This window comes from Anomaloglossus baeobatrachus, chromosome 9, assembly GCF_048569485.1.
Source record: "Anomaloglossus baeobatrachus isolate aAnoBae1 chromosome 9, aAnoBae1.hap1, whole genome shotgun sequence".
Lineage (NCBI taxonomy): Eukaryota > Metazoa > Chordata > Amphibia > Anura > Aromobatidae > Anomaloglossus > Anomaloglossus baeobatrachus.
Window position 1 is genome coordinate 183677640 of NC_134361.1, and position 12092 is coordinate 183689731.

General features: G+C 42.5%; 1 protein-coding gene across 1 annotated transcript in view; it reads left to right on the forward strand.

The window, feature by feature from the left end:
* RBM18 (RNA binding motif protein 18) overlaps positions 1–8132 on the forward strand; it is a 41944-nt gene extending 33812 nt beyond the window's left edge. Inside the window, exon 6 of the mRNA XM_075324098.1 lies at positions 5111–8132. Within this exon, the coding sequence (XP_075180213.1) occupies positions 5111–5270 (160 nt within the window). The 3' untranslated portion in view covers positions 5271–8132. The remainder of the gene's footprint in view (positions 1–5110) is intronic.
* The last annotated feature ends 3960 nt before the right edge of the window (positions 8133–12092 follow it).

Genomic DNA, 12092 nt, shown 5'->3' on the forward strand with positions numbered 1-12092 from the left:
CCCTAGCTGTGACCTCAGGTGAACTCACCTGAGGTGAACTCAATGAACTCAAATCTGCTAAACCAGCTTTAAGTTAAATGGTCCTGGATTACCGGATTATTAATTTCAATGGTGCCAGATTACATGATTAACAAACACCATTGAAGTCAATAATCTGGTAATCCGGCAGCATTGAAGTCAATGGTAGATTATCAGAATGCCCGGAGTTAGGTCACAGATTACAGACCTGGCCGATGGACCGGAGTCCTGCAAATATTTTCCACTTTATCATTCATGGGGGCTTTACTTAAAGGTGGACAGACCCAGACCTGTTAGAGGAGTCTCTTGACTATAGGCAGCTGTCATATGGAAGGAGACCTGGTAGGAAGTCTTCTCGTTCCCTGCAGCGCCTCCACAGGAGAAATAAAGTGTTACAAGGACCTCATTCATATCAGTGTGATGTTCGTTTAATGCAGAACAGGTTGCCCTGAGTGAGAGACGCTCTCTGACACTTGTCTCCCATCTTGCCAAGAGACGAAGGACTTAGACAGCGGACCCCACTATTCACTAATGAGACAATACTGGTCTTTCGAAGTTGAATAACACCCCCTAACTTAGCGTACTCTCGTAGATATATGACTGGGGAATCAATGGCATCTATATATGGATCCCTAGCACCAGTGTGGACGGTGTGGCGCACACACCAGTATAGGGGCCTACTCAATTAGCGGGAGGTCCTTATACAAACAAGTGCTTCAGTCTTCCTGCTGATCCCGTCAGGCACATGGGTAACGCACTGATCAAACAACCTGTGTGTTTCCAAAATAGTCAGGAAATGGAAGGGCAAATGTAGTCTACTAGCCCGAGGCTGCGGGCTGGGCCACGAAAGGTTAAACTGATTGATTGAGCGCTGATTTGAGCGCTGTTACTTTAACAGGAAGCCGAAATCCTCTGGGGAGCAGCAATGAACTGTAGGTCTAGAATAGAGAGGTCAGACGTGGAACAATCGGGGAGAAAAAGCCAATGTCGTGTTGTCTGCGGCTTCAGGGTCCTATTTACAGACTGGATTTAAATATCTTATACGTTTAAAGGGTTCATCCACTTTTGCAACTATTTTTTTTCATCTAAAATGTAACCCCAACTTTCATTTTTTTGCACTTTGTTCCAACGTCGCCTTTTTACAATAGTCATTAATTTTTTTCATCCATGAAGCCACATGAGGTCTCGTTTTTTGCGGGACGAGTTGTAGTTTTCATATATTGTAGTAGGAAACAGGAAAATAAAAAAGTGCCGTAAAATAGAAATGAAAATAAATATATAAATAAATAGATATATATTGTATTTTGGGTTTCATTTTTACAGCATTCATTATGCGATAAAAATGTTTTTATTTTTTTAACTATATTTTAGTAGTTGAAATAAAAAAAATTCACGTTGTATCTGTAACAAAATGGCTTGTAAATATTCTTTATTTTTAATTATTATTCCATCTATTGATCTCTGATTGTTACCTATTGAGCTGATTTTTTCTTTTATATTGGTACCATCTTTGGCTGTATAATATGATTTTCTTATCTTTTTATTGCATTTTTTTCAAGGAGGATTAACCACTGAAAACCGTTAATTCTGTTGTATTTTCTTCTTCTCTATGGCATTTACCATATGAGTTAATTTTAGATTTTCGTAGATTGATTTTTGAGATACTAATATATATATATATATATATATATATATATATATATATATATAATACACACACACACACACACACACCGTATTTTTCGTTTTATAATTTAGAGATAAAAAAAGGTAATAAAAATGGGGTCAGTCTTATACTTCGGTGTTGTCTTACCGGAGGGGGGCAGCAGTGGTGGTGAAGAGAGGTCAAAGGAGGCAGAGGTTATGCTGGCAGCCACGGCGGGTGAGTGGTGTCAGCAGCGGCGGGTCATTAGTGGCAGCAGCGGCGGCGGGTCAGTGGCGTCATCAGCGGCAGGTCAGTAGTGGCGCCAGCGGCGGTGGGTCAGTGGTGTAAGCAACGGCGGGTCAGTAGTGGCACCAGCGGCGGTGGGTCAGTGGCGGCGGCGGGTGGGTGGTGGAGCAGGCCGATGCGATGAGTGTCCCAGTCTGTCCGCGGTCCCGGTTCAAATGATGGCGCCTGGAGCGGCGCAGCGCAGATGGAGCTCTCATCCAAGGGCTCTATCTGCGGACGCGCTGATTCCCGGCGCCATCATTTGAAGCTGGGACCACAGAAACACTTGCCGCACAGCCACCCGCCCGCATGCACAGAGTGACAGCGAGCAGGCCGCCCACCCACCCCCACGCACAGAGATGCAGCCGGCCTCCAGGACAGAGAGGCAGCCAGCACCGACAGGAACCCGGCCGCCCGAACGCACCCGGTCGCCGCACAGACAGCCCCCCCCCCAGAAAGCTATAGTCGGATTTTAAGACGCACCCCTCATTCTCCTCCCAAATTTTTGGGAGGAAAAGTACATCTTATAATCCGAAAAATACGGTATATACATGTATATATTATATTACAAAAAAATAAATAATAATAATAATGATTTTTTTTTGTTTTTCTTATATTTTTCTTATTATTTTCTTTTTCTTTTCCTTCGTTTTTACTCCCGCTAGGGGACCTGTGATGGATTAATCACTTGTACTTGAGTATTGTAGTATGTAGTAAAAATCAGTATCGCCTATGAAACTTAAACACAGACTGGGCTGTATGATATCACAAACATGTCCCCTAAGGAGACTTTCAGAAACCCACCCGACTGCCATGACAGCCCACAAGCATGTTGTGGAGGGGCAATAGGCATCACTTGAAGGGGTTGTCCGCTACTTTTACATTGATGGCATAGCATAGGTCATCAATGTCTGATTATCCTGGGTCCGACACCCCGCGCCCTGATCGATCAGCTGTTCTCAGTGGCGGCAGCAGGCAGCCGGAAATGCTCAGTTCCGGAGTTTCACCATCTTCTGATAGTGGCCGCGGCCTGGTACTGCACATCCACCTCCTATTGATTAGAATGGGAGGATGTTCAGTACCCGGCAGCAGCCGCTATCAGAAGACAGGGCAGGTCCGAAACTGAGCATTTCCGGCTGCCGCCGCCAGGACCAAAAACAGCTGATCCCTGGGGGTGCAGACCCTGGCCGTTCAGGCATTGATGACCTATCCTAAGGATGGGCCATCAATGTAAAAGTAGTGAACAACCCCTTTAAATGCCGCTCGCTATTCAGGATTGACAGTAGCATTTAAGTCATTAAATGACTGAGATCGGAGCAATCTCTGATCACTGCTGTTAAAGGACTGTGCTAGCTCTATAACACAGCTCCTGAGCCCACTCCATACATGGACAGTGTGACACAGTGCCTTGTAGAAGTAATCATACCCTGTGAAATTCTCCAAACTTTTCACGTTACATACACAGACTTACATGGATTTTATTGGAATTCTGTGTGATATACCAACACAAAGTAGTAATTATTTGTGAAGTGTAAAGAAAATGATACATGGTTTTCTAAATATTTTAAAAATGTTCATTTGAAAATTGTTACGTGCATTTGTGCATTTCAGCCCCCTGTCGTGTTATTCCCCTGAATAAAATCCTGAGTGACTGATTAACTCCAAAAGTTACCTAATTAGTAAATTGAGTTCACCTGTGGGTAATTTATTCTCAGGATAATTACAGCTGTTCTGTGAAGGCCTCAGAGGTTTTGAGCACATTGGGGATCAAACAACATCATGAAAGTGAAGGAACACACCAGACAGGTCAGGGATAAAGTTGTGGAGAAGAATAAAGCAGGGTTGGGTTATAAAAATAATAGCCCAAGTTCTGAATATCTCACGGAGCACTGTTCATCCTAAAATGAAATTAGTATGACACAACTGCAAACCTACCAAGACCTGGCCGTCCACCTACACTGTAACATCTCAAGAAGGAGAACACTAATTATAGAATCCGCCAAGAGGCCCATGGTCACTCTGGAGGTTCTGCACAGATCAACAGCTCAGGAGGGAGAATCTGTCCACAGGACAACTATTGGTCATATTCCCCACAAATCTGGCCTTTGTGGATGAGTGGAAGGAAGAAAAACATATTCGAAAACAAGCCATAAGAAGACCTGTTTGTGGTTCACAGAAAGCCATGTAGGGGATACAGCGAGAATGTGGAAGAAGGTGATCTTGTGACATGAGGGAACTTTTTGGGCTAAATGCAAAACACTATGTGTGGTGGAAAACTATCACTGCACATCACACTAAAAACATCCCCACCGTCACACATGGTGGTGGCAGCATCATGCTGTGAAGAAGCTTTTCTTCAGCAGGAGCAGGGAAGCTGGTCAGAGCTTATGGGAAGATGGATGGTGTTAAATACAGGGCAATCCTGGAGGAAAACCTGACTTGAGACTGGGATGTAGTTTCACCTTCCAGCAGGGCAATGACCCTAAACATCCTGACAGATCTATAATAGATGGTTTAGATCTGAGTATATTCATGTGTGTGAATGATCCAGTCACAGTCCAGATCTAAATCCCATTGAGAATCTGTGACAAGACTTGAAAATTGCTGTTCACAGACGTCTTCATCTCTCCAATCTCACTGATCTAGAGCTAATGTGCAAAGAAGAATGGGCAAAAATGTCACCTCCTAGATGTGGAAAGCTGGTAGAGACATCTCCCAAAAGACTTGCAGCAGTATATGCAGCAAAAGGTGGTCATACAATGTATTGTCTCAGGGGGGCTGAATACAAATGCACCTCACAATTTCCAAATTTATATTTTTGAAATATTTAGAAAACCAAGTATCATTTTCTTTACACTTCACAAATACTCACTAATTCATGTTTGTATATCACATATAATCCCTATAAAATACATATAAGTTTAAGGGTGTGATGTAAAAAAAAAAAAAACACAAACAAGTTCATGGGGTATGAATACTTTTGCAAAGCGTAGTATATGTATAGGAGTGGATTAACAAAAATGTATACAACTTTAAAAAGTATTTTACCGTTTTGTGTATACAGCTCATGTGCAGAGCTTATGTGTCTGTACGATGTGGTGTAACCAAAAGTCCTATGTTATCATCTTCCATATATAATGTGTATTCACTTACTTTGCACAGTGTCAGCGCTAAGATTAAAGCAATCGAAGCCAAGCTGAAGATGATGGCGGAGAATCCGGACCACGAGCTTCCCGGGCAGCCATCTTATTCTTATTTTAAAGCCTCCGAGAAAAAAAGGAGCACCCCATATTCCAGAACGTCGTGGAAAACCAAGAGATGACATCAGCGTGTCTCCAGATTCCCAAGGAGCTGCACAGACTGAGACCCGTCCTCACAAGTGTACAGACCCCCGTAATAATGCTCATTACAATAACACAGACCTCAAGAAACCTTTTCCTTGCAGACTTGAATTTTCTGGACTGAAGAGCAGAGTTTGGCTGTTTGGTGACTCTGCACACTTCCTCACGTGCGTTTCTATGATATATATGATATTGTGTTGTGCGTGATTTCATTTTATAATACTGTACATAATGTATTTTGCCGTCTACATTCTTCCCGCTTTTCATCATCGGGTCTGGATTATTTTTTTTTTTTGTTTTACGGCCTTGATGTCAAAATATCCAGTTCCTGGAGGACCCAAATACAATCTGGTCTGTCTCGACCAGTATGAGCAGCGGCCATGAGGCTAGCGTGAACAGAGCCCTTTTTAATTAGACAATCCTGCCATTAGCCGGAAACTAGGAGAGGCCGTCTATAGTTTTGTGTACTGATCGCTGATTTGTCCGTGTCTGCAATAAGTCCACAAGCCATAAATGACCGTAGGAGAAGGTGAATGTAAGGAAACGGTTACTGACACTTCTAGATTTCCGCAAAAGGCTGTTTAGGTACTGATTAGGGATGAGCAGAGCTGACTAGACTGGAATTCTCCAAATCGTGCAGATTTAATGGGAAATCCTATTTCCACTAATGAAATGTCCCTGGTGTCCAGAGAGAACCCAGGGAATAATAGACATGGATGTGAAAAAGAAAAAAAGAACAACTAATACTCAGCTCCTCGACTTACTGTCCCCTGTGTGATACTCGGTGCCGCGGCGCGCTGCACCTTCACGCTAGGACGGGGCTTCCGGCCTCGATCAGACCTGGGACAACATGCCTAGAGTGCGCAACGACGTGGTGGCCACCTTACAACGCGCATGCGCAGAGACTTCATAGGTTTGGTCATTGTCGGAAGTCCCGGCCAACAGACCTCTCTGCACATGCGCTTTGTAAGGTTACGGCGACATCGCTGCAACTATATATCGAACACTTCCAGCCTCGACTAGTTGTCCCAACCTAGTGTGAAGATGCACCAAGAACCGAACAGGGTCTGAGCGAGCAGCAAAGGTGACGGGACAAGTAATGGATTAGGTGAGTATTAAGGGTTTGGGTTTTTTTAAACCTTTCTCCATCCCTCTACAGCGAGATACAAAAAAGATCCACATTCTGAGGAATACGGTGTTTCATAGAATCCAAATCTACTCAATTAAATTTGCCTTTCTCTAGTACTGATGAATTGAATATTTTAGAAACATGTAAATACACCATTAAAGGGTTATTCCAACTTGTCGAAGTTATCACCTATCTTATGGTTAAGTGATAACTTACTAATTTGTGGGGGTGTAACTACTTGGACCTCCACCATTTCCACAAACAGCTCTGATTGGAGGAGGTGTAATTACTCGGACCTCCACCAGTTCCACAAACAGCTCTGATTGGTGGAGGTGTAACTACTGGGACCTCCACCTGTCCCACAAACAGGGCTCTGATTTGTGGAGGTGTAACTAATGGGACCTCCACCAGTCCCACAAACAGAGCTCTGTTTGGTGGAGGTGTAACTACTTGGACCTCTACCATTTCCACAAACAGCTCTGATTGAAGGAGGTGTAATTACTCGGACCTCCACCAGTTCCACAAACAGCTCTGATTTGTGGAGGTGTAACTACTGGGACCTCCACCTGTCCCACAAACAGGGCTCTGATTTGTGGAGGTGTAACTACTGGGACCTGCACCAGTCCCACAAACAGAGCTTTGATTGGTGGGGGCGTAACTACCGTGACCTCCACCAGTCCACAGCTCTGATTGGTGGAGGTGTAACTTCTGGAACCTTCTCCAGTCCCACATACAGGGCTCTGATTGGGGGAGGTATAACTACTAGGAACCCAACCGGGCTCTGTGAGGAAGAAGCTGAACCCTATACTCGGCTATCTCCTGCAGGCCCATAGACGATGTAAATTTCCAGCCCTGGCTCCATTCAGATGGTGGTACCAGCATTTAAAACCCCACTGATCAGTAAGGTGATAACTTCTAAAGATAAGAATAGCCCTTTTAATGGGTTTTCTGGGTTGCCATAAAATTTGCCCTGGGGGGCAGGAGTTGGATAAAATAATAAAAGATTTCTTCTGTTGAAGCCTTCTGTCGTTGCAATCCTTCCCCCTGATCACAACGTATTTGGACACTGATTCCTGCGATTGGCAGCAGCGGTCATGTGATAGACAGCATACCATGGCTGCTACCAAATAAACAGTGCCAGGCGGGGAGGATTGGAGTGGCGGGCCGGAATTTAAGGAGACTTTCTCTTGTACATTTTTTTCCACCCATTGACCCCTTTTTGGACAACCTTTTCCTGATCCCAGAAACCCTTTAAAGAGCATTTTGGAGTCAGTTCTTTATTTAAAGGCATCGTGTGTACGGTCACAGGGACCCCCATGTGCTATGCTGCCCCCCTATCACTACACATTGAATTACTTTTGCCTGGTGCCCTTCTTTAAGGTATTCTTCTGGACTTGCCACTTAAATGCAAAGTGCTAAAGATGTCATGCTGCTTCCAGTTGGTAGCTTGGGAAGGGTGCCGCACCACGCCGGTCTGGGCCTGTCCTCGGATCACCCTGTATTTTTCTATACAGTTTCTTGTGCTTTCCGATTACTGTACATTACCATAACAAGTTGCCTTGCACTGCAAAACATAAGCTCCATTCTGTACACTATAATTTATTCTTTTTTACCATATCCGACAGTTTCTTTGTGTGATATTAGGATTAATCGTGATGAACCTTGTAGATTGTACTGTTTGCACTATGTTAAATAAAAATCTATAAAGGTGAAATTTTCATGTTATTAGATGCGTGCAAAGTCCCAATGTTTAGGGGAGGAAATACCAGTCAGTGTGTGCTACAGCCTATCCATGATCGCTGATGGTTTGCGGCCTTCATAGTTACATCGGACTGTCAGCAGCCATTGATTGGCTCCAGCAATACCCATTGGGAGAGATCACACCAAGATCGCTGAAACGGCACTGATTCAGGAGGTATGCGTTTTTGTTTACTATGTCTGGGGCACTTTATCATTTAAAAAAGGGTTGACCAGTAGTGGACAGCCCCTTTAAAAACTTGAGAATATGGCACCATACAGGACTAGTTCTTAGGGTAGTGTATATGGCGTGCATGGAGTAAAACCTAACTCATTTTTCATTCATCAATCGTGCCATTATCTGCCACAAAATGCATCCATACTCTTATTACAGTAATATAAACCTTTTATCATGCAGATAGCATCACTTGTTGTCTGTAGCTGCAGCTCAGATGTTTACATCCATCACCCCCTCTCCCCAGGCTCACTGTGCTCTGTTACTACAAATTCCATCATGCATTGCAGTGGCCTTGTGAGAGAGCACTTAGCACACCCTCTCCATTCTCACCCAAACGTATTGCTGTTGAAACAGTCCTGACAAAGATATTGGGAAATACCAAGTGTCAGAGCAGCCCAGGGTATGTACCAGCCCATGTGGCAATTGCCAGATGGACAGTACAGCCCTGTCACTGTAAGGCTATGTTCACACTAGAAAAATGATTTTTCTTAAGAAATTTCTTAAGAGTGAAGGATTAGTGCACCTGCGTTAAAAAACGCACCAAAAACGCACCTGCGTTTTTGCCGCGTTTTTGGTGCGTTTTCGGTGTGTTTTTACCGCTGGTTGCTCCCTGCGTTATTATGCCAATTATCTATGGCAAATAACGCAGTTAGCTGCAGAAAAGAAGTGACATGCTCATTCTTTTTCTTAAGAAAATCTACTGAAAGAATTTTCTTAAGAAAAAAACGCAGTGTGTGCACAGCTAATTTTTTTTGCCATAGGTTTTGCTGGGGAATGTCTGCAGAAAGTTTACAAGAATTTCTCAAGAAATTTCTGCAGCAAAAACGGACCAAAAACGCAGGTAAAAAACGCAGTGTGTGAACACAGCCTTAAGCTGTCAATGTCAGTGATTGGATTACCTAAACCATTTGCTTTTTAAATGCGGAACGCAGCACTTCACTAGCAAAGGGGTTGGCCCTTGCTGTTACTGCTGAATTAAGCTGTCAGCTCAGCTTGTATGAGGCAGACTTATTGAGTCTTCTGAACACATGCTCAGAAATCTGTGATATTTGATTTGGTCTGATTTCTGTGCCGGAAAAGGAAGTATCAGACGTAACATGGAGGAAGAAGATTCTGGAAAAGAATCCAGTACCATGTGATCCCTGCTGAGATGTGCTAATAGAAGCTATACATCCAAAACAAGTATGTTACAAAAGGTATTGTTTGAAGAGCTGTGACATATGGCAAGGGAGTGGAAATATTTTTTACCTTTGCTTCCACTGGAGAATACGGTCTCATATGGGACCGCCAGAAGCTCTCAGGCAGAGTACACACCTTCTGATGGTTCCATATGTTATTGCAAGTCAGTGCAGTTCTTACTTGTCATAAATGTTTCATTTTTATTTTTTTACCTACTGTAAATGCCGTTGTTCTCCTAAATCCAGCGTTGTAGATCTGGTAGTTTTACGCACAGAAGTATTGAAAAAAAAACAATGCCTTCAGAGAAAGAGGTAATGCCTACATTCGCCGAAGAAAACTACACTAATGAAGAACTTGGCCGGCCAATATGAGAAGTAGAAGAACATATTTACTTGTGTAATAAAAAAAGGAACGTGTGACATCTCTCTCCACAATCTTAGGCTTTCGTCTAAATAAACAGGTTGCAAGTCTAAAGGGGATGAAAATCCGGTAATGAAGTGGACTGAAGCGCGTTGGCCAAAGTGACCTCAGTGCTGTATGATAGTATTATATATATTTTTGGGGGGATAAATAAATGTCTTCATCTACTTTTCATATCTCTTCATTACTGTTGTACATTTAGAATTGAAACTTATTCGGGCACCTGTGAAACCGGGGGAGCTGTAGAGCCAACAAATTTAAGATGATGACTAGTCAGTGCCATTGGTAAAACGTCTCCAGTCAACATTTTGCCGTTGAAATGAGCAATATTCTCTTGATTATGAAGGAGGAAATTTCTCAGGAAAATGTAAAATAAGGGACAAAGCATCAAAAAGTTTCAACCACTAAAAAGTTGCAAACAACAACTGAAAGCATCTACGAGACCAATAGTCGGAAACTTGACGGATTTCGATTGGTTTCCATATTTCTGGAACTTCACTCAAGCCTTAGCTCAACATGTCCAATGCCAAACTCTGGTTGCAAAGGTAAAAAGCTCCCCATCACTGGACTTTGGAAGAGTAGAAATTATTCCTAGTTTATTGACCAGGGGTGGACATACCACTGGAGCAACCTGTGTAGCCACAAAGAGCCCCAAGAGGTAAGGAGGCCACTATGACCTACAAGCTTCTTGACTGCAACGGGTCCTTACATTGTTCGTGCAGAGGGGACCTCTTCTGTCTGTGTCCACCCCTCGTAATTATTTACACCTTACCATCTGTCAGTCTCACAAACGGAACTAGGTTTGATGGATTCTAAAAAATGGATCCAAATATTTAGTGTCAGCAGTAATATTTTCCATCCCTTAATACCAGTAAAGGAAGATCAGGTAGACATTATTAGTGAGATCTCAACAGCCAGAGCACAGTAATGTCTGTGCCTAACTAGTGGTATAAGTCCATGCCAAAATGTAACCTAATGGTGAATTTACCGTAGGGTGTCCACACACATTGCGGTAAGGAGCCACATGGTTCTGGTGTTACCATAAATTGTACTGGTTATGAAATGCGTTTTGTCTGATGTTGCTTGAATAGCTGAAACCCAATATAATGATGAGCTTTACCTCCACCATAAAACTCACCCCGCAGTACGATTCTCCAGAGCAGTCCGATTACGTTGACACCAAACATCTATAGTTTTTGTTTTATTTAAGGGGTGAAAAAACATTTCAAAATTTTGAAAATATTTTTTATTTTGCTTGTGTTGTGACTTTCCAAGAGCCGTAATGTTGTCAATTTTTTTGGGATCTCTAGTGTCAGAGCTTGGTTTTTTTGCATCCTGAGCTGATGTTTCTATTGATATTATTTAGGGATTTATACAATGTTTTGATCACCTATTGTTACATTTTTTTCTGTCGTTCTGGCAGCTAAAAAGCTGCAATTCTGAAATTTTGATTTTTTTTTTTTTGTTTTTTTGTTACACTGTTTACCGATTGGCTTAATTTATTTTAGAGTTTGATACATCGGCTTTTATGAACACAGCAATTCCAAATATATGGGTTTTTTTTTATTTATTTATTCTTTCTTAATTTGGTAAAAAGGGGGTGATTTGAACTTTTTATATATATATTTATTTATTTTTTTTCAGATTTTTTTTTCTACTTTGTACTCTATTTATTAGTCCTCTTAGGAATTTTTCACACGTCAATATTTTGCAGCAGTGTTTTATCAGTATTTGTTTGCCAAAACAGGAGTGTACCTTACAAAGAGACACTCCTGGTTTACCATTCAAATATTGATGCAAAATACTGACGTGTGAAAGAGGCCTTAGGGGGCTTGAACCTGCAGTGGTCTCATCACTTGTTCTATATTCAGCAATGCCGCAGCGTTCTTGTGTTGAGGAGAGCCATTGGATCAAATACTTAATTAACCTCTTGACATAAGGGATTGTGGGAAGTTTGTCCAATGAAATCGATTTTCCATAAGTCAGTTTTCAGACACACACAAGGCAAGATGGTCCCCGATGACATCATAGACACGCCCATCAGCATCACCATGGATCTGCCCCAATGACGTCATAGACCCACCCATCAGCATCACCATG